Here is a 23,908-nt window from a genome sequence, read left to right on the forward strand (position 1 = left end):
ATCTTGGTAACAAAGTAAATGACAAAGGTCTTCTTAGAGAGCAATATCCAACACTAAAAACAGACCTGTTGCTCTCAAATGACTGTTACCATGAGGTATTATGTTTCCTTGCTAAGTAAACTAAATAAAGTGCCAAGTCCGTCATACAGAAGCAACAAGATGTTGACAATAAGAGCAGATCCTAAATGTAAGGATTTTATCTAAAGAGTGATGTATGTACATTTTTGCCCTATAAAGTTCAGTCAAAGTTTTTTTGTTTTCTTTAGTTTTCAGCAGTTTTTTGGGACAGCTTCATATATTTTTACTATGTTTTGAAAAGTAAAGAATGCAGAAGTAGAGCTGATGAACAGGAACAGGAACTGGATTTGAATTTGAAAAAGAAAGTGACAGATATCAGATCAGTATCTGCTTTAAGCAAAGTACAGCAAGGAAAGAAACAGCTTAAAACATCGGAAAGCTAATAATGCTTCCAATAATTAACATTGCCTACTGTAAAGATGCGTCAGTCATACATTATCTTGAGTAATCATGTATGATATGATAATATAAATAAGATAGCTTTTATTTTCACATATTTGTTTTCTTTGATCTGTATTTTCAGCATTAAGAATTTTATTTTGTTCCAGAATTAAAATTCTTGTTAAAAAGTTGCTCGGGTCCAGGAGTTGAGGGTTTAAGGAAAGCGCCGTATGTCAGGAGACTGATGGTAAAGGCCCAAAAGCTAGAAACACAGTCAGTGCTTGTAAGCAGGACTACATCAGGGTTGCCTTTAAATACAGAGAGGATTGCATTATAACCTAACCCAAAGAATTAATGAGTAGTTTATTTAAAATAGCTGATCTAAAAAAAAAAAACCCAAACCCTGATTGTTCTCAGCGGTCATGGCTCCAGTTTCTCTCACTTCATATTTACACTATGTAGCACCCAATTCACACTGCAGGGAGAAAAAGTACAATCTGGCCCAAATTTTCATATATGCTCAGCACCCAGTGGACTAAAATCTTTTAATTATCTGTCTGTGTATTTGAGAACATTCTGCGTTTGAAATAGAAATTCCCTTAAGTCATGTGGTTTCTTGCTCAGTTTCCCCTCTCTGTGTTTTTTTGTTTTGTTTGTTTTGTTTTGTTTTTACTCTCAGCATCACATCTTGAGAATTTTTCTCTGCTGTCATTTCAGAAGAACATTGCTAGAAAGCAGCAAGCCTTGTTCTCTTCCACACTGGTTCAAACATGTCAATGCTGCTTAGGCTTGCTACCAATCCACACAGAAGAATCAGACCCTGGGAGTTCAGACATATCCTGTAAAAAGGTTAATGGCTAATACCGCCAGAAAGTTTATAGCTGAACTTCTAGTGGCTCTGATCAACGCTCCGTCTTCAATCAAATGCCACAGCACAAGAAGGGGAAGGAGGGAGGAAAACGCAGCCAGATGAGTTGCCTCACCTCTATGAGGCCTCTCGGGTTTGCCTCTTCCAATTTTAGCCCAGTCAAACACTTTATGCAAGCAAGCGAGGGGGTCAAGCTCGCAAGCAAGTGAAAAGCAAAGGAGGAAGGGAGTAAGCAACTTGGAGCCATTGGCTGTGGTGCCAGAGGTGGCATGCTGCTTCTGGCCACTAACAGATGTGGACAGGTGAACCTTTACACCAAATCAATCATCATATTTATTCTAATTGTATCGTAATAGTCCCCCAGGAGCTCAGTTCAAATGAGCTTGACATTATTAAAATTTTAATGCCCAGTTTTCATAGCTGAATGAATATTTAAAGGGTATGTCCCAGGCTTAAGTTATGATGATGAGGAAATTAATGGAATGTCTTGTTTAATGCTTTGGTACATGTTGATGCAAAAAAAAAAAAAAGAAAGAAAAAAGAAAAAAAAGAAAAAAGTGGTTGTTCAGGGAAGAAAAGAAATAAAGGCAATGTTTAGACGTAATTAGAGGAGGAAAGCATCAGCGATGCGTTAGTATCAGGCATCAGTCTTGTCGGATAAATCTCAGCGGAGAGGAAATATTTATAATTCGGGAGGGGGGAAACCAGGGTGCAGTCAGGGACCAGAAGAGAAACAGCTCTACGTGAATGACAGATCGGAAACAAATCCCTAGGAGTCTGCGACCACATCCCTGCATGGTAGAGTGAGATTGCTAGCCTTTGCTGGCTGGAACAGACACAGCGAAATCACCTCTGTTACCCAACCAGGGTGTTTGTTTATTGTAAGTACCCAGATCAACTTTGAAGGATGGCATAATTAATCAGCGATACTCATCAGTCTGGTAATTATGTTATAGATAATTGTCAAAACATAGGACCAGATGATACCAGTTATACATAGGTGGGGGTGAGAGGTAGCTCCTTGTGCATTGGAGGGCCTGATTCTGTATGGGCTGAAACCAGCACAGGGAATTGCATTGACTCAGAGCATCTGGAATCTGGAAAGATTGTGGGGCTTTGTTTTGTTTTTTAAGCCTTCCATGCTTTTCCCAATTCAGGAAATGTTTGGGAAGATAATGATTTTTGTTTTCTCCTCTTTTTGAAGGCTGTGCTAATATTAGAAAGGTTCCTGCTTGTGCTCATTCATTTGCTGTTAGGAACAGAGAACTAACTTGGGTAGCTGGATGGGCTTAAAATACCCCCTTGATATGCATTCCGTAGCTGTGAAGGAGGACTGAAGCAAAAGGTAATGCTCTAAGTCCTTCCACAGAAGATTTTCTTTAAAGGGGCACTGTCAAGATTAAGATAATCTTATTCTTTCCCTGAGTCTTTGCTTGTTTGTTTTGTTGTGGGGTTTTTTTTTAAGTTATTTTTTATTATTTTCCTTTTGCCAGCTCCTTCAGGAACTGCAGCTCTGATCCAGTGCACAGCTAAGGGGTTTATCTTTAGGCAAGGTTTTCACGTATCTAATTTGAGGTGTGATTTCAAATCAGTTTAGACAAACCAGTGGAGAAGGTGGCATGGCTGCTGTGTTTTGTTTTGTTTTGTTGTTTTGTTTTTCTTCTTGAAATAGGACTTATTTCAGGTTATCTGAAAATAATTAGACTATATTTGTTTGTTAATAGAACTGAAAGCAGAGTACAGCCATACCACCTGTATCATGACAAGGATATGCCTTGAGAAGGAACGCTCCAGAAATGCCACAGTGACCTACTTGGAACAGGTTTAGGTCTGGCCCTCCTGGGGTGCCGGACTGAGGTCACAGACTGCTATCTGTTATCCTGCGGCAAGCTTACTCCACAGAGAAGGTCCCTTACCTTGGGAGAAAGGAAATTAGTGTGGGAGGAAGAGGGTGAACGTGTGTCAGCCTTGAAGGCAGGACCAATGTTGAAGGAAAATCACTTTCTGGCTCAGAGTAGAGTTAACCCAATAGCAAGGAAAACCCTGCTTGCAACTTTAACCCTGGAATAGCCTCTTCGAGTTCCTGGGGAGGCTATGCTTTAATTCAGGCCCTGAGGCTACCTGCACATTTATATCAGTGAGAGAGCCTTTATTTCATGGTTCTGGCAGTGGGTGAAAGCAGCTAGTTAATTTACATTGCTTACTCAGTTGTTTGTTAAATGGCAGTGCTGTGGAAAGCATTTCTCCATGGGCAAAAGGGCTGGCTGTGGTTCTTATCTTTGTGGCCAGGCATACAAAGCCACAAGCACAGAAGGTCTAATCTTCTTGGATGGATGGTGGCCAAGCTCCTTTTGCACTCAAAGCACTGAAGTCAATGGGAGCTTGGCCTTGCCTAAAGTCTGCAGAGTAAAGCCAAGCAACCATTAGTGGCAAAGGCGGCATTTGGGTCTTGCTTCAGAAGAAGAGATAAAGCTTAGAGAGGAATGAGCACAGCAGGGAAGTGCCAACAGCCAGAGGTCATGGGCTCAGGATAAGGAAAAGATGACAACAGATGTTCATCTCTAAGTGAAGGGCGGGGGTTATGTCCATAATGCCTCTGTCCTGCCTGCCTGCACCACTCACGTCCATGCTGAAGAGGCCTCTGGCCACTGTGGAATGCTCCCAACACACTCAAAATCATGACATGCCCAATATGCAGAGAACACCCTACCTTTCCCCTTATCTGCACTTCCTCGCCAAGGCAGCTCCTGACCATACTCCAAACTGCGCCTCTGCCTGGGCGAGCACCAGCTGCAGGCAGTGCTGGGCCTCCCCAGAGCAGATCAACAGAGACAGCATCTGTGGGACAGCTCAAAGAGAAGGTCTAAGAGCAAGCTTTCAGCTAGGCAGCGCAGGCACCGATAAACCTACAACTGCAAACATCCGATCTGAGTACGCGTTGCAAACCTGATCTAACACCCTTGGCACATATTCGCATCGCTCATTTAAGTTAAGTGTTGCCACGCAGATACAGATATTTGTTATCCATGCTGTGTAGTTTAAGGCCATCTTGGTTGCGTCTGCGTGAACTACCTTCCTATGTGTGGTCTATGCTGTTGCTCTGCCTTGACAGAATTGGGGATCACACTACCTGGGCTAAAAGAGAATTTGGTTGCTTTCTACTAAATGCATGCAGAGTTGGCTAATAGAAAATGCCAGGGATAGAGAAGAATGATTTTAGATAAAAGATGGTCTGGGCATATTTTTAAATTGGATGTAAATTATCTTGAAATAAACTGAAGTGGGAAATTAGAAGAGAGGCAAGATTGTGGAAAAGTGTATCCCTACTGATACTGGGGAAGAAGCAAGGAAAGGACAGCAAAAGACTTACTTAGTTTTATATTAGAACTTGACGTGTTTATGAACAGAATTTCACATTGTGATTGCTCATGGTAGCAGCAGGGAACTATATTTAATGAGCACATTGTCCCTTCAAAACTTATACCTCTGCTGTCAGGATACACAGACAAATAGACCCCTTTATATAGCTTAGCATCGCCAGTGGGACAGTCCTGGGACTCTTTACATGCCTGAGTGTACTCACTGAATGTCCAGGGGCTTCTCACATATGCAAGGAGTCTTGGACTACAGACACATTTCCCAAGCTGAAGTCGGCATCCACCAGGCCCCCTTCTTTCCCAGGAAATGGTTAAGCACACAAGCCAGGCAAGATCCATGCATGCAAATAAATACCCATCTGGATGAAGAGGGCACCAGTACCTTAGGGCATATTGTGTGTGTGGTGGCACAGTCTAGAAGGTGAAAGTAGACTATCGAACACCATTTTCACTGTGTGACTGCCAAAAGATTTAAGGGGATTGTCTGCTGTCTCCTTCACATGCACATTTGCATATGAAACAGTACTTGATAAAAATAAATAAATAAATAAATAAAAAAGAAGTGCTGTCTCTCTTGTTTTGGAAAATAAGACTTTCTGGTTCCAAGCTCCCGTGTTTTGTTCCTCTTACTGTCCTCAAACTTGCCTAGGTCTGCGTTTCCCTTTTACCCCTCCCCACTTCATTTAAAAGCAGAGGCACCGAGAGGTTGAGCACTATATGCTTAGTTCCCCAAGTACAAACAAAAGATTTTGTTGGTTTGGAAAGGTTTTATTTTGCTATTATCAAGATCAGCAGTTTCTTCAACTCAAGCCCAAACTGTTTAGTAGTAAGAAAGTTTTCAATTCAAACCACAGGCTTCTGCACATGAACCTGAACTGAACTTAAGCCCCCTCTAGGTTCATCTATATACACAAGACAAGTCGAAAGACGAATCGATAGTTAGACGGATGGATTATAATGTGTTTTATATGATATATAGAAAATACTCTCAGACTGCAGGGATGGCCAGTAGCAATCATTCTCAGGGGTAGGCACCAGAGCACTGACTGATTTGTAAAGGTCAGACCCTTCAAGATTTTTTTTTCGTATCTCATACATTCCCATTTCAGGTCTTCTCATCTATTTGTGTACATGTCTATGACACACATCTTGTCAGGCAGGGAAGAAGGTGGTAGGGAGGAATTAAGAGTCCACTACCCAGATAAGGTTTGGGATAGAGTAATTTCAGATGCAATACATTACTAGTGAGTGCTTGCCACAAGGCAAGCCAATGTGATTTTTTTCACCAAACTTTCTAAAACATTTCCTCTCCCTACTCTTCCATTAATCCCACATTGCATCAATTCGCACTGCCCACACAAACGTAATGTGTATTCACATGGCAATTCATGTAACCACAGCATTAACCTTTATTCCCATGGTGGCAGGTTTTGCTCCATGCCTTACAGCTGCAATATGCAAAACCAGAAGGCTGCTTGTGTAGCTAACCTACGTTGAAGCAGCTATCCTGGTTTTTCAACATTCACAGAAATTTCCCTGAGCTGAGGGCCTCGGTCCTAACTTTGTTTTTTCTCTTCAGAGAGGGATTGCTTTGGATTCACTCTTATGGCTATCTAGTTTAGAACACTATAATTCAATTATGTCACTCAAAATCAGGTACAGAGTGATTTACTTGAACTTTGCAATTACACACACAATTCAATTGTAGGTGATTTTCTTGGCCTTTCCAACTTTGACACTAATATACTTTACATTTCCTTAGGGCCTTCAATCACGGCAGGTTTTGCTCAATGCCCCACTCCTACAAACACATTCCTGCCAGTACTTTTACTCACATAAATAGCTGTGTTGACTTCAGAGGAATTACTGTTGCGTACATGGCAGACCCCCAAAAAGTTGGAAGGAGTGGTAAAATGAAATTCCTCGTTGTGTTTTGGGGGGAGATTTTGAACAGAAAAAACATTCCCACTGAAGAAATAAGGAGTAACCATATTTTCTGGAAATTTCAGAGCGGTTATCAAACTATTCATACCTCTAATTAACATCTGAGCTATGTCATGAGATCACCAAGAACTACATGGTATCTTTAGGAAGGAAGCTGCTCTGGGACGGGATGTTTTTCCATGAGGCTAGCCAGCATCTACAGAGATGCAGTAGTGCCCAATAAGCATTTGCTAAGAGCTGCTAGCTCACATCAGCATCCTATCCTTTGTGATTAGGTCACAGCAGTGTTTCATCATTGATTTAAAGGGCTGATGCCTGAACAATACCAAATACAACAGAACATGACTGAGCAAGAAGAGTTTGTTATTTGCCATTATATCTGTCCACATAATTCAGGCATAGAAATGACTGGACATTTATCTGTTTATTTGTTTAACACAGCACTTAGATACATTTTTTTTCATCAACCATCTTCATGGTACATTAGAGTATTTTTATCTTCATTGTACGGGAAGAAAAAATGAGAAAGAGACAAATGTAATGGTATGTCCAAATTGATGCAGAAGGCCAGTGTAGAACTGGAAACAGACCTTGTCAGAGTTTAACACCTCTATCTTCTACACTGTACCAGACTGGCTCTTTGGGAACTTCAGGAAACATGGACAATAGAATACTTCTTCTCACAGTTTTTGATACAGAGTCTTAATCAACGCCTCCAATCTTTTCTCAGGGAGTACTCAAGTTTCTTAAGCCTTCTAAGGAGGGGTGGAAGGACTATTATTACAGGTGATCACTGTGGTCATCTTCCTTGGTCTTATAGATCATACAAAATCTAGAATCACTTTTTATCTCCTGATGTGCATTCTTCCTTAAACACAGTTGGCAGATTATCTCCAACGCAGCTGTCTTCTGCCTTGAACACAATCTTCCTAACCATGTGTCATTTCAGTGATTGTAGGTAGTCTCGTCCACTTCTCACTTTTCCTTCCTGTTTCAGATCACTTTTGAAGCGATTCAGGTGTCTTCATCCTTTTTTATTTTTTCCCCTTTCTTCTTCTTTTCATCTCTGCATTGTCCATTCTTAAGCCTGGTAAAGCCTTAGTCCTGGCTAGAAACACCGGGTATATTAATGACTAATGAAAAAGTGAGTGAGACAGAAAAGGAAAGGATAGTAGGAACAGTGAGAGGAAGAAAGATTGAGACAGTGAGAAATCAGCTGTCTCTGCTTCCTACTCTTCTTTCCCAGGTTATCCTTCTCCCTACTCTAAATTAATATCAAAGCCAGAGGGAGCAGTAAAAGGTTGGTGGGGGAGAACACGACAACCTTAGGAAAAAAAAAATCATGATGCAGAAAAGCGTCTGTCCCCTGTCTAATTCCTGCAGTGGCCTGTAGCTGATGGTGCCGAGAAAAATACAGCAGCAAGCTCTGACATTTCATTTCTGCAGAGAATTGAAAAAGGGCTTGCTGTAATTCATCGCTTCTTGTAACTCAAACCCTTTTTGACAGGAGTACCTGCGCTGTCTTTTAACAGTGGCACCACGGTGGCTGTAATTGGACATGAAAAATGATGTTGTGTTTCTACTTGCAGGGAGGATTGGGTTGGGGGTAGGTGGGCCAAGTGGCAAGTTGGCATGAAGGGATGACATCTGGCATTATTTGAATAGGTTGGTTTCAGGCAAAGAGAAGGAAAAGCCAAAATGAAGGGTATGAAGTGTAACAAGTACGATCATCTTGTCCAAGGTGTGCAAAGGTGATAGTAAAGGTGGTTTTCAGCAGAGATGAATGTGCAAAGGATCAAAGTAAAATGAGAAGTGTGATGCAACTGAAGATCTAGCTCCTGCATCAACCCAAGCGTTTATGTCATTTGTGGAAGAAGGATGTGCAACCTCTCTTCCTGAAAAGGGGCCGATTCACAGCTGTAGGGGCACCCAGTGCCCGTAGTTCCCAAAATAGATGGGGAATCAGAGACAGGCTTTGCCTGAGGCCACACTGGGAATACAGTTGTGAATAAAACTCTGGTTTGCCATCTGCTTGCCACCCCCTTGAAAATGGGTCTGTCATATGTAACCAGAAACCCAAATTAAATTTTTTGACTGTCACATAAATCCCTTTGGGTCTCAATGGCACCCAGCACACCTCTGTTATGGCATTGCTGTTGAGTGAGGCACTTCAAAGTAAATTTGTGTCCAAATTGGAAACCAAACCATGAATGACAATAAACATATTGTCCTGTTTTATAATGGTTTTATGACTATTAGGCATTCTGGTTCCATAATGTCAGGAATCTTCACAGTTTATATAGAGAATAAAAATTTTCAGTAAGGTCCTACAGGATAGGACAGAGGCTAAAGAGGAGATAAAATCTTCCTGGCTTAATTAATGGTAAAACAGTATACTTTTTCACTTTGGCAGCCCAAAAGGGATAAATTAGAATGAGGAATCATGATCTTATTTCAAAGGAGAGCACAAAGAACATCCATGAGCGGAGGAAAGAAGGACCATTGCAATGGACGAAGCGTAACACATCCTAGAGGAGAGCCTAACAGAGTTCATCCAGTCCCTCTGTCAATTCAAATGCTGGATCAGCCTACCTAGGTCTTTTCTTGTGTTGCAAAATCTCTTTTGAAGACCTCTAGTCATAGGGATCAATAAAACCTCACAGCCACATCTGTAGTTCCTATGGTCCCCAGTGGATACCCTTGGTATTAATGAGATTTGCTGACTGGCAAAATCGTCTTTCTCTTATCAGACTCTAAGGGTCCAGCAAGACAGGACAGATATTAAAGATGTCCATACCAATATTCCCCTAGCCACTATTCAGAAGTCTGCAGTGTCTTCACTGCAGTGAAGAACCAACTTTGGTTTCTTAGCAATAAACCCATGGCAATTCCCAGCTGAAGAGTAAGCGAAGAGCTGGAATCCCTGAATTGCCTTGTCCTTAAGAAAGCATTTTCCCAGACTGGGGAAGGTACGTTTTTCTGCCATTTTATTTCCCCACTTAGCCCTTTTCTGCTCCCCATGCTAGCTCCTTGCTCCCAGAGTGTCTGTATGAAGGAAAAAAAAAGAGTTCCATAGAAGGAGAGAGGAAACTTAATTATTTTCCTCTCAGTGTTTCTCCCTATAATTGGTGTCTTTCATGTCAAGATGATCTCAATTTGTATTATGGGCTTCATGCAGGCAGCACTTTCTCTTTGGTCTATAAAGAAATTGTCAAGTGTATAAATCATAGTGTACATTAAATTACACTAGCTTTTTACTTATTAATTTCCTCAGTTTTTCCTCCCTCTGTTGTATGCTCCTTCCCTCACTATTTTTTTCTTTCTTGAGGATTGTTTTCTTTTTCTCATGCCTCAATATATATATATTAAAAAAAAAAAAAAGAAACGAACAGAAAACAAACAATTATTAGTCTCCTCTCATTTTTTGTTAAGAGGTCTAATGATCTCCTCTGCCTTTTGCAAACTGACCACGTCCAACTCAAAGACAAGTAGGAAGAGTTTTGTCTAGTTTTTTCTAAAAGCTACATCCAAAGCTTACTTGAGTTCAGTGGGATTATCATGGCCCATAGCAGGCTTCAGATGAGCACCTGTGCTGGCTGGCGTTCTGCATTGCAAGGCTGTGTCCGTTTTGGACTGCAGGCATTGCCTCTTGGGGCACGCTTCCTGCAAATTCCTGGCTACTGTGACTATTTCTCTTACTGACTGCTTGGGAGGCAGGTTCTGGCTGTCTTGAAGTGAGCAGCAGGGACCTCTGACCATTGGATTTAGATTAGCCATTGTGTCCACATTAGGAACTGATAATATACAGTATGAGTGCAACTGTCCAAAGTCAACAGCTCTCAAGTCAGGCTTTGGTGCAGAGATGGTGTCAACACCAACCTGCTATAAACACAAACCAATCACAGTGGTTGAGCAGCTGGGGGAAGTTAAAGCACAGTAACTGAGAAGTTTGTCTTCATTATCCTGTGCATGAGAACCAAGATGGGGTTCATCTCACCTAGCTCTAACTGCATGGACTGCCTTTATGATCAGTGCAGACGAACAAGCAGCGCAGAAGACCATTCATCCTTTCCTCTCAGACACCAATCTTAAAATTACACTTTTTAAACATTTGCTAGTATCTTGTGACACCTGTGTGAGTGACAGGTCTTTACAGTTGCAGAAGCAGGGTCTGATACGAAGTTTATCCAGTACCAGGTTCTTTGTTGGTTTTAGCACTTCACCTGTCTGGAGTATGTTGGATGATACAGGCATACTGGAGAGCAGAAATTGCTCAGTAGCGTCTGGAGCCATAGATCCTTCTCTTCCTGAGTGCGAGTCTAACTGCAGTCGGTTTATGGCTAAGTACATTTTCCTCTTGAGACAACAATGCAGCAGGATCCGCTAGGCTCTCCATCATCTTAACCTACTTGTCAGCCAGCTTGATAACTTTTTATTACTAAATATGTGTGCAGAGCAATTAGAATAAATCTAAATGATTATGAACTACTTTTCAAAAAAAAAAAAAAAAAAAGGGAAATTAGGAAAAAAAGAAAACTAATAGCCTTGCTGCCCAACCGTGAATAGTCACAAATAAGGGAGGGGCAGTATCACATGAGGCACCCTGTGACACTCATCAGCCAATTTGTCATCTGACTTTACTGGGAAGAAATATGTTGCAAGATTCCCTTTGCCTTCTGACTTCCTGCTCCTTGTGATGCCTGTTTGAACTTGCACTTTCTTTGGTTGCCAAATCTAAAGGATAATTTCATTCCACTCGGGGGTGGTCACACAGAGAAAAATATTTTGAATCGTCCATCTGTATAGTGTACGGATTGCTTTAAATAACATGTAAAAAGAGGCAAGGAAGGGCTTTCAGATTAAGATCTCAGGTGGTTTTGATCTAATCTGCATCTCCAGCTATTAACAGGAGGGGTATATCCTCACCCCTGTTCATCAGACCCCCACATCATGTTAGGCACTACCAGTGAAGATGATCACGGACATCTGTTGCCCTCTATCCTAGGATTTAACAGCTCTGGGAATCATGATGGTCCCCAATGCTTTTGTTGAGAGGGAGGGAGACAAATTGTAGAACAGAAATCCTATTCGCAGCATGATGGCAAGGGTTTTATACTTGCTTATGTTCTGATGTGAGAAAGGAAAAAGGTGCCTGAAAAAGCAACAGAGTGAGATGGTTTGATTCGTATTCTACCCTCTCCCACCCATAAAAAACATATCTCAATAGCCAACGCTCCTCTAGCATGTGGACAAAACAGATCCAAATCCCATTCCCCAAGTATGAAATGGAGTCTGCAGTGTTACAGGTGCCTATTCTACTGAGCTAGCAGTGGAGGTGGAATTCACTTTTCCATTTTCTTTTCATCATGCCAATTTCAAGAAATTTTTGCAATTAAAGTTTCACTGATCCTGATGTTCTGACAAAGCATTTCTGCTCTGACATGGTAGTGTTTCCAGAGGAAACTATTAGAAATTTAAAAAGTTATGTTTAATATTTCATGACCTGTGTGAAATGAGTCAGATCCCTCTCCCAGTGTGATTCAACAGAGCCTCTGTCAGGTAAATGGGGTGACACTGATTTATCGTGGACCAAGAAACAGCCCGTACTCTCTTGTTACTTATTTGCCTACTAAGTGCTTTTTCCCCTCTCATGGAGTAAATTCTGGTCTTAACTATGATGCATGGTAAAAAAAACCAAACAAAGCAAGCCTCTGTCTATGAATGTTTGATTCCACCATTAATTGTGTTCTCTCTTTGCTCTTTCTTACAGATGAACAGACCAATCCAGGTGAAACCAGCGGACAGCGAAAGCCGAGGAGGTAGTTGACTGCATTGCTTTCAGCCACAGTGCTAAGTATAATTGTTGTCTCTGGCTTCTCTCAGGCAATGTGCTGATCAATTAGTAACGTAATCACTGCCAAAGAAATTCCCTCTGCAGCAAAGATTCTCTTTATTAAATCTCCTTTACTTCGTCTCGCTTTCCTCATATTCAATTATTATTTGATTTTAAAAGGCAGGCAGGTGCCAGCGATTGCCTGGGAAACAAATAACTGCCTCGTTAAGAAGTGAAGCATCAGGCGCTGACTTAACAAAGTTTAACAGCGGTGATGGCAATGTAGGTTTTTCAGACCTATGTTGGGCTGAGCTGCAGAGGTGTTTAATTTGGTTAGGATAAAGCGGATATTTTATGGTTTCTCTGACTATGTTGTTTCTGCTTGCACTGAAGCAACACTGCTTTTGGAAAAAGAAAATTCTGAGGTAGCAGAGTTTTCTGCACCTTTATCAGCTTATCTGGATAAACCTGTTGTGGAAGCTGAAGACTCCTCTCAGTCTCAGGGAGTTATTCGGGATTTGCACAGGTGTAGCTGAAATGAGAAGCTGGTCTTTTGCTTTTCCATCCTGCACAGTGGATTTGGAAGGCTCGGCTAAGTGACCGTTCAATAGATCACCAGTGATAAGATGTTTCCTTTAAAAGGTTTTCTACCAGAACTGATGTGGTGATACTTCACCCTACTCTTCTAATAGGGGCCTGTTTGTCAGATCAAACACAGAGCTCACTGAGAAAGTGTGAGATGGTCCATTATGCTGGATAAATTACCATTTTGCTTTTTTTTGTCGTGTATCTGTACATTTTTATATATATATATATGTATATACTCGCATATATAGAATGACATGGTGCTTCCTTCCTCTCTATCTATCTATCTCCTTGTGGAAAAAAAGGAGAGGCTTTTGCCCATATATGCATTAAAAACACTAGTGGTTATGTATCATATATACGTGGGAGTAAATTTTGTCATTTAGTAATGATGTGACTCTTAGATGTGTGCAAACTCTTTAATTTCCACCACAGACGTAAACGCTTCCTCATTTATGGGACGACTATCTTTGTGCTCGCATTAGTGGAATTCCCCACCAACAACTACTTGAAAGGAATAAAATGCCTTGCAGACGAAAGGCACTGGGATTTTGTTCTTTTTTCAGTTGAAAGCTTTGGATTCCAGAGGCTTTGACTGCATCAGTGTGAGGCTGAAACTCTCCAGTGACTCAAGTCATTGGAAGACTTTGTACGTAGCTTGTAGTTAAAGGGCTGGTGTTACGGAGTGGTGAAACCGGCAGGTTGACGGAGGCTCTGTTAAGGAAGGGCTGCGGTGCGGTGTAATTGCAGAGCAGGAGAAGAGCTGAATGCTGGAAAAGCGCCAGAAAGCTCAGGGATAAATATTGCACTTTCAGAGTCCCTGTAAAGTAAATTCAGGGGAATTTGGCCAACACTGGGCAGAAAGTATTTGATGGGCTCTGCAATGCCACGTTCTGCTATCCAGAGCCACGGCATGTTTCTAACCTGCAACAAAGGCATGTCACATCATACAGTATCGTCCGGTGTTTTTTAACAGAAGCAGGTCAATTTACCCCCTTTCCCATCCTGTCTGACGATCTGGCTCCGTGTCTGAGTAGGATTGGGTAAGCCATGGGCAGTTGTCAATGCCGATCTCCTAGGGGAAAAGGGAAAGGCTCAGCTGCCTGGGCAAATGAGGGGACATTATGCACATTCCAGTGGAGCTCGTGCCGACAGCGAGAGTGAAGGGAGGGCCTTTTGTCTATTTAATTAGACATAGCAAAAAATAATAATTAGGCTGGCCAATTTGCTTAGTGCGCCTACAGGGTATGTAGCTCCCAATCATTTTTTTTTTCTTTTTTTTAATGCAAATCACTAATAGAGAACACATGTCTGGCTTTCTGGGAAGGGTTTTCAAACTCTTGCTAAGAGCAGCTGCTTTCAGGAGGGGTGGTTTGAACTGCAAAGGGCTCTGGTGGCGGTTTGATTCCACATTATTCGTCACACTAGTGGTTCCCTCCCCATTGTATTTTAGCTAATTATCTCCCCAACACACACAAACCTCATTTTTCTCACCCGCTCCGCTTCCATATCACTCCTATCGGCGGTGATCATAATGCAGGGGCCAAGCGGGTGCACTCATCATTGGAGTGAAAGACACGTTGTCCTAATTCCCCACTGACAGGCTGCTTCTGGGCTGGTGATGTTTCAGGACGGCATGACTCAAGGGCAACTATGGGAGAAAAGAACAATTGGCACCCAAGGGAGGCATTGTATGAAAACTTACGTTCTTCGTGAGCCCACCGGTTAAAGCAGGCATGGCAAACAGAATGCTAAAAAGGAGGCCGTGTGTCTTAGGAGCACATCAAAAGACTTCATTAGGGCTGCAAGATAAAGGTCAACTTCAACAACAAAGAAACTTAAGTTGTAGCTTATTATACCCCATCCGTGTACTTGGATGGGACGTGAGGGAAGATGAGGGCTTGGAAGATGAAGCAGCAATTCTGCACAGCACAAGTCTTAGGTCTGCCCAAAGCCCATGCTCTGAATACACCTCTATCTTCTGGCTTATGGGTAGTTTTGATGCCAGGACAAGGTATAAAGGAAAGAATGCAGTGCTGTTTGAAACTGTAGCTTGCAAGGAGGCTTTTACTGGGAAAGGTGAGCAGTATTCTTGAGGAAGTGAGATTGTGTTTTATTTAGGGACGAATACCCGCATTTTGCTAAAACAGGAATCTTTGACTTTCCCCGTAAGTTATCCCAGAACCCAAAGCTGATGGAAGCCTAAAATTTACTCTAACCCCCAAACAGATTCTGCTCAGCATTTTTTCCTGTTGTTTTCGAGTCAGGATTTTGTTGGTCTTTAACGCTTCCTGGGTCTTGATTCTCAGTTGAACTGAAAGTGGGTGTGTTAGCATTTAGTGTGCGTGAGCAAGAATTTAGACTATGAGACCATCTAGGTTTCGTGAAGAGTCCAAAATATTGCTTAGTAGAAATTACGCTTAACCCAACAAAATGGAAATGCTGAGTGCCCCTTATTAGTTTGGCTGGTTTTATTATTTTGTTTGTTAATCCCCATATTGGACTAGGAGCAAGACAAAGAGTGCAATCCTTTTCAATAAAAACTGGCATTATTTACATTTGCCTAATCTCACAGGAACTAGAAATGAATGTATTCTCAGCACATTTCTCTAGGGAAACAGTCTAAATTAATGGGAAAATTTTGCATTTTGTGTTTCTGCCTGTTTGTTCATGTGTGTATAGTCAAGCTACAAAACATTATATAGGGGTATTCCTTCTACAAAATGCTTCATGAAGCTTCAAATACTTGATAGTAAGGTCAGAGTCCTTTGACATTTTATAGAGACTTTAGCAGTGATGGAATTGATAGAATGTGATAAAAAGGCAACAATTCTGTATTTCCTTCTGAAAAATCAGAGTGCAACTCTAGCTCTATTAAGGGTATCTTAAAAACGCTCATTGACCTTTGTGTTGTCCAAATTTAGCTTGACTACACAGAAACTACTTCACCATAGATTAGGTAGTCCAATACGATTTCAGGGATGCAGCTATAACTCCATATTAAATTCTGAACATGACAAATCCTAATTAAACTGATAGAATTTTCTATTATTTTCATCTCGTAGCTGATGATTTTTCTTGGTTCCTTGTCTCATATTCACATCAAAAAATAGTCTGTAGATATCAGTGACTTGAAGTTTTGCAAACTTAGGGAAAGATTTCAAGTCTATTTTGTGGTTTGGGGCAAAAGTTTGGAGACATTTCTTATTTTATCCACAATATCTCTAGCTCTCACTAGGCAACTCTCACTGCAGCTGGCAGGGTTAACCTATGATAAACACAGCCCCGAGGTCCCACTAGATTGTACAGGGAGTAACATTTTTTAAAAGGAAATTACTCTTCTGCTACTCCAGTTGCACTCCGTTAGTGATGCTTAGATGCTCCATTGCTCCCACATTCCTCTCAAAGGACAGAGGAAGGTCCGTAAAGGAAGGCATGAAAAGATGTACGCAGTGTGCCCGGTGTTGTCTCTACCAAGAAACAGTTCATGGTGATTTTGGGGTCCTCCTGCATTTTATGGAAGGGATACAGAATGTTCCTGTACTAAAGCAAATAAAAAGGCGAAGTCCAAAGTGGTTTAGGGTTGAAAGGGTGCAATGTCCTGCAGAGAAGGTGTTGAGAGATTTACAGGAGAGTCTGCAGTTTATCACATTGCAGTGTTTTGTGCATGCAAGACTTCACAAATCTACTAAAGCTTCTCTCTGTGTTTGTGCTTTCAAGCAAATTTTTTTGTGCATGTTTGGGGAAGGCATGTGCAGTGTGTCCTTTTTTGTTCGCTGTTTAGGGGACGTGACAGCAGCAGCTGGAAGGTTTGGACTTAATATTTCAACTGACTTGCATTGTTCCTCTACCCGTTACTCAATGTGCAGGCTCTGAAATTATCTGCTTGGTTATGGCTTATTCCAGCTTCAGAGCAAAATGTCCAAGCGCTCATTTACAGTAAATAGCAAAACAGTGGTGCCTTGCTCGTACACTGTGATCTGTTCCATTTTTTTCCCTTCCATCAGCTCAGCAATGATGATGGGGGCAGAACGGCCTCTCCACAGCTTCTAAGCCCTATTTTCCTTTGGGACAAAAGTCTGGATCTATTTCTTGTTTCATCCAGGCCATTTCTCACTAGCTCTCTGATGCAGCTGGCAGGGTTTATCTGTGACAAGCACAGCCCCAGGTCCCACAAACTATTTGGCATTTAGCTGTTTTCACTTTAACTGATCAGAATTCTGTGGTTTCTGCTGGTGGACAAAACCTCTCAGGAAGCTTCCCATCCAGGTACTAGCCAGATCCTGGCCTTTAGGTGCCGAAGTCAAGCAAAATTTGTTTGCCTTGAGCTTAATTTGGCTTCATGCTGATACAACAATGCTATAGAGAATTATTTCCTTCTTTCTTGGAAGTGCTTTGAGAAGAGAAGGTTTGGTTGCCTACCAGAAAGGTCTGAGGAAAAGAGTTAAGGGTAAACAGGGAGACAGCAATCTTGGCAGAGCTCAGCATATCCTCTCCTGCACTGCTGGAGGTTAGGCTATGCATGCATGCGAGTTCTGAAGTCTGGGACACATCAGAGTTGTAGCTTCATAATTCTCATCTCTTCCATATTACTGAGCCACATGTGTTGCCTGGCACATCAAGCTCTGTGGAACCCACTTTACCAGCAGTTCCCTATCTTGTACCTTTGATGAGCTTCTTTAAAAGCCTTACCACCCCAGAAGGTGGAGAGCAGGCTGAGGGAATGTCTTGTTTCCAAGTGGCAGTCCATACAACCTACCTTTATGTGACCAGCTTTTTCTTCACCTGCTCATCTTTATTTCTTTTATGGTCCCCATACACATTCACAGGAGCAGGGAGATAGCACTGGCAAACACCCCAGGGAGACAGATAATGTTCCTCCTTCTCACAGCTGGGGGAAAAAATACAAGCTTACTTGTACATGAACTCATCCCCATTAACTCTTTCAACATCGCCATGAGCCCAGTATGACTCACCCTTTTATAGCCTGGGTAGAGCAAGGCACAAACAGGGACTTGCAAAGTGCCAGCCTTTGCTGCGATCATTGCACTTGAAAGGCTAAGACTACTAGTTGGACAGTAACAGCTCCTGTCTTCACGTTTTATGAGGTCTGGACTCAAGAACTGTGGACAAATCATTTGTCCACCCAGGGCCTCATATTCACCTTTCTTTCCCTTGGGGCCCACAACAGTTTAAACAGCATCTCTTTTCCTCTTTATCTTCCCTTACAGTTTAAAAGGAGATTTCCAACTCCATGCCAAATCCTTCTCCTAAGTCTCATAGATCTCTTCCTGACATTTGCCCCAAACATGATTAATCATCTGTTTTTGACTTTTCTTGCAGGAGAGATTTAAAAAAAATAATAAAAAAAAATCCAAAATAAACCAAAAAATGCTCTCACACCTGAATCTAAAGACCTTTTCTCTATTTATTACATATCCAATATTAAACAGCATACTCGTCCTGAGTTGCAGTATCTTTGTGTGAAGAGTAAAGAGAAGGAATGACTGTTTAAAAATGATCCAATATTCTGCCAAAAAATCCTCTGAGATGAGCTCATGAGTCAAAGGAAGAAAGAAAAAGCAAGGACCTAACCAAAAGATCTTGATATTAAACTGAGAGGCAGCTTTCATTCCTCAGAGGCTGGGGAAGCATCAGGACCAACGGAAAACCTTGGTGTCATTGACAGGGCAGGCTCCTGAGGAATGGCTATCAAACATTCTGTAGTATTGGGAGCGAGAGTTATCAATACATTGAAGTGTGTTCACCTCTCTCTCTATGTAGTCAAGGGCTGAGGAAGGAGCTTGGCCTCGAACCACGCAGGTCACCTTAGATATCCCACAGTCTTGAGCATCACTCTGGCCCCTTCTGGCCTGTATGTCCTGGTTTTCTCCTCATGTGAAAAAGGATGCATCAAGGCCAGGGCAGAATCAAGAAACTCACCCAGATTTGGACATTCCTCCTTTCTCTCAGTTCAGGTGAATCCACAGTCTTTGTAAGGCAGAACCAAGGTTTAGACATCATTGCGTGTAATGGATCCTTCTACAGCAATGCTCAAAACCACTGGGATCAAAGGGAACCTGCCCATTGGATTTTATTCCAGGTCTGAATGTTTCTAAAAATCTGTAGTGTTTTTCCTTTAGCCCTAAGATAAACCTGATCTAGAAAGAGCATTTTAGTGCTCATGGAAATCTTCACTTTCTATCCATGGCTTGTTGTGGGACTGATGACAGTCAATGGGAAACGAAAATATCCTGGTTTATTGTGGAAATTTAGAATTGCATGACCCTACTGACAGCTGACACACTGGTGTCCTCACAGGGCTGTATTTTTAAAGCAGGAAGAATGTACCAGCATGCAAATGGATCAGTTAATTCAAAGTGGCCCAGGATGACACCATTTATGCACTCCACTGTCTGGTAAAACTTAATTCTGGGGGAGAAAAAAGGCTCCGGCGGATCCTCGTGCATAGTTTTTTATATTTGATGACTCTGCTGAAGGCTGATGCGCTCCATTCCACACTCACCTGCTGAAAGCATATAAGGGACATCAAACTTTTGTTCATGTCTGCCCTTTCCCTTCTGATTGAAATCGATGGGAGTGTGCCCATCAATAGGAACTGGAAAAGATCCACAGGACATTTTGTTCTGGCACATGTCCTAAGGACAACCTTTTAAAATCAAGTATTAAGGCAATAAAAGGTAAAAAACAAACAAACAAACAAAAAACCAAAAACCCCCAAAACCAATATTGCAGATTTTTTGTGAAGCATCTGTAACCTAACAGTTTACTGACAAGAAAAGGAGGAGAGTCTAGAGCAGAGCCTGGGCAGCGGCTGGGGAGCTCATCACGTTGAGGTTTTGATATCAGTTCTGTTCTCTGCTACCACACAACTTTTGATTATTCATGTAACTTCGATTCTTCTCTCCTTCTCACCCTTCCTGTGTTGCCTGCTAAGGTTGTGATATTCTTTTATTCACTCATTTCTTGCAGCTAGTGCCTTTGGCATTCATGCATGTCAGGCCGACAGTGTCATAGGGTTAAGACACCAGTGAAAGCCTGTAGCTGTGCCCAAACTGATATGTACAGGACCAAGAATCAAGTATGGTGTATGATCGAGGGCCCTCACACTGCAGAGCGGTATCTGGAGTTTTTTAAACAACAAAGCAAAAATGGAAGAAGTGATGGGAGGAGCAGAGTGCCGGAAATAAAAAATATAATCCTATAAAAAATTCCACCTTTGTAAATACAACTCAACCTCCTAGGTGAACTCAGGGACACATTACAATCCTAGTATCTTTTTTTAATGCAAAGGTTGCTTGTCAATGGGTTTTTATACAGCATTAATAATACATTTATAGATACGCTCCACAATTAATTGCAAAGCATTTATGGCACTGAACAGTTGGAATGCATTATGATAATCACTCCTCGTGCATTGACTTTATTCTAAAGGTTTTGCTGATCATTATAATTGGCTTGTTATTACACAGGGATATAATAACACCTCTCTGTATAGTAGTTTATAGCACATCAATAGCAAATGCATTCCCTTTATTGGAAGCAATGTGCATTTTATTAGAATATAGCTGAATAAGTGCAATCCATGTAGACAAATGAAGTTTCTAATGAACTGTCTCACAAAAGAGTCGAAATAACAAGCCATTTATTATGTATTTTTCTATTGACGAACTTGTAGTTATGGTTACATGGGCATTTCTTTAAAAAATGGAAGGCATGTTTTGCTGTTCTTTTGGAGAAGCATTTAGGGGAAAGGGAATGTACAGGTCATTTTTCTGCCTGATGCTGAATAAAGTAAGGGTGACTGATGCTCACACCTTACAGATTTCATTTGCTTGTTGAGATTTTCCAAGCTCCTTCCGTGTGCGTTTGGTCTGACATTCACAAAGGATCGAAATGTTCTCACACTGAGTCCAATCCCAGCTCCTGGAGTGTTGCACCAACATCCCCTACACAGTCAGCCCCTCTCCAGGTGTGAGGGGCTTAGTGTTGTCCTTACTCCTGTTGTGTGGGTTCCTTTTCTGTATTTTACCAAGTGATACCGTAATGAAAATGCACAAGCGATCCCTGGGCGAGGCCTGTAGTACATAACAGCCAGTCTCTGTCCTCAGGTCAAAACGCCGCTGTTGCTGATTGCAGCAGAAGGCAGAGGTCTTAGAAGAGGTCTGGTGCAAAATGGGATGTTTGGAGGAATGACAAAGAGAAGAATTAGTGCAAAGGAAACCGAGGCAGCGGGCAGAAATCTCACTGGTTGCAGGTCACTTAGAATTGGGGTAAAAGGAGGCATGTTTTATAGTTAGCAACAAAAAAATATTATAAGCTATTGAAGGTTCTCCCCCTGCCTGCCGTCATTAATCTAGGTCTGAATTTCAGTTCTTTCTGTCAACTTACAGTCTCGTGCATCTGACATACACGTGTAATTAATGCGTATCCATTTATTCATCTAACCCCAAGTGTAATAAAGCACCTAAACACTTTTAAAAGCTGTTGTTTCCAGATCTGGTACAGTTCATAGAGTTATACTGCTGCCTAAAGTATTGCCAGGGTATAAACTAAGTCCAGTGTTCAGCACGTAATGCTGTGTGCCTGTTTCCTTTCCTCACGACTGTCACTTGTTTGTTGCATGCTTGCAAAGACCTTTCACTCTGGAGTAATACAGAGTCTTTCTGGACAGTGAGTTTTAGTGGGATGCAGGAATTAGGAAATGTCTGGGCTATAGTCAGTTACCCTCAACTGTTGGCACACAGAGGTTACAGTTGAGCAGTTGAAAATAAGAACGGCTCAACCCTGCAGTTTCAAGGCAGACAGAACTCTCTCTTCTCTGAGTGGGAATTTCAGTGAGAAGGGTTTTGGCCCTTGCCTGCCAAGATCCCAGATTATAGTATCACAGCTTGCAAGAAGTTTCGGGGCTCAGGAGATTCTGGAGGTCGAGAAAACTTTTCTCCATGGCATACAAAGTGTTTTCCAATTGCTATATATAGTTTGCAGTACGTACGTAAACTCAGTTTGGGAGGCAGAAAATCCCTATGTAAATAATTTAGCTCTCTGAGTAAACTGTATCTAGTACTTTTACCCAGAAATTGGCCCTCTTAGGAGCCTTGGACTTAAGGACAGAAGAAATTTTAAATAGGGCTTCTGTGCCACTGTCCTTAAAATGTTATTTCAAGCAGCATTCGCTTTGCCTAGCTTTAGTGCCTAAGTATTAGGCATATAGTCTGAGTTAGTCACCTAGACTCCTCCTATGGACAGTGGAGGCAGAGAGGCACTTCTAAACTGTGATTCACCCCGTACTAAAACAGATGGGATAAATGGTGCTTGGAATTTTCCCTTCTCTCTCTCTCCACTGAATCTGGAATGAACCTATGGCAATTAACTCAGATTTAGATATCTCACTTTTAAACACCTGAAGAGAGGTAAGATGAATTGCAACTTTCACCTTTACATGCCACAGTTTTCCATCTGGATTGTATGAATGATGATACATGGCTTCTCTGAAACCCCAGTTAAGATCTATGAATAAAAATTGCTATATAAAACCTATGGATTGTAGGGGATGCTGGGGGTTTATCCTAAAAAGGGAAGGCATCTTTCTTTATTAATGTGTTTGCTTTATAATGTGGGAAGAATAGGGGGGGAAGAATAGGAAGAATAGGAAGGGCTGCATCCCAATCAGCCTGAGCAATAGAGATAATCTGATCAATTTTAATTCCTCTTTAAAGTCAATTTCCGTTTTTATTTTTGTATTTGTGTTTGCAACCACTCCCATTCACATGGCAGAATGTGAACTGAAACAAAAAAAAAAAACAAAACAAAACAAAAAAGCAAACTTCAAATTAAAAGCAGTGCGCAACATCAGTGTCTTTAAATTGTGTTTTCATAATTAAGAGAAATATTTTTATCTTTAAGACCAGCCTGTTTTGGAATCTGTGATGGAAAATGAATATGGCCCCTTGTAATATCGTTTGTAGAGAGGTAATTTTCAAGGCAGCACTGCACTGAAACATTTTCCCCCAGGGAGGATAAACAGTTGGCTTCAATTAGTGAGGCACTGTTTCCTTTCTTTTCAATTTTAAGGGCAGTCTTGCAGCCTGATCCTGCACAGAGGAAAAGAAAGCTCTACACAGGGCAATAGAATGCAGCTTGGAAGACTGAGGCTTACCTTCTTGCCTTGCCACAGAGTTTCTCCTTGACCTTGAAGAAGTTACTTAGGGTCAGGGTATTATTCTCACTCCATTTCTATCTGGTAACTAGTATTATCTTTGATTGTCTGAACATATACATAAAATTCGCCCAACATATTGCTCTAATTCCAGTTTCCTTCTATAAAATAGCATTGGTGCTACAAGGCTACGTACATTAGAGATTATTAGGTGTTTAGGTTCTCTGATCATTAGTTCCAAAGTAGTAACTTGGTTAAATAAATAGAGAAGATCAAAAGTGTCAACTGTGTTTCACTACTCAAACATCACACAAAGCCAATGGGCCTTGGGTGTCTAAATACTCCCTTTGAAAATCTCCCCAAATAATGATGTTCTTCCATATAGTCGGCGCCAGCTTTGTGGGGCTCATTCCTCTCACTTTTACAGTGGAGTCAAGTCAGACTTGTTCCTGTAAGAGACGTTGCCTGCTCATGCTTGTGGGAACCGCAGCAGGACATGTCCCATGCCAGAGCAGGGATTTTTCATAACACACGTTGATATTGCCCAATGAACGGGACTAGAAGAGTGTTAAAAATACGGGCTAAGTAACTCAAATGCATCAGGACTGGCCTTTCTTGTAGCATCAAACCTAATATGCAGGAATTCATAGCTAGTAAAATAC

The 23,908-nt window shown here is 41.5% G+C and overlaps 1 protein-coding gene across 24 annotated transcripts in view; it reads left to right on the plus strand.

The window, feature by feature from the left end:
• Positions 1-23,908, plus strand: part of CELF4 (CUGBP Elav-like family member 4) — a 713,233-nt gene that overhangs the window by 390,560 nt on the left and 298,765 nt on the right. For all 24 annotated transcript variants that reach the window (XR_012584950.1, XR_012584952.1, XR_012584953.1 and 21 more), the window contains exon 3: positions 12,419-12,467. Coding sequence is in view for 17 of the 24 variants with exons in the window: in XM_074570524.1 (XP_074426625.1) it covers positions 12,419-12,467 (49 nt within the window). In the remaining 7 variants the exon portion in view is untranslated. The remainder of the gene's footprint in view (positions 1-12,418; positions 12,468-23,908) is intronic.

Source organism: Larus michahellis, chromosome Z (genome assembly GCF_964199755.1).
Source record: "Larus michahellis chromosome Z, bLarMic1.1, whole genome shotgun sequence".
Taxonomy (NCBI): Eukaryota; Metazoa; Chordata; class Aves; order Charadriiformes; family Laridae; genus Larus; species Larus michahellis.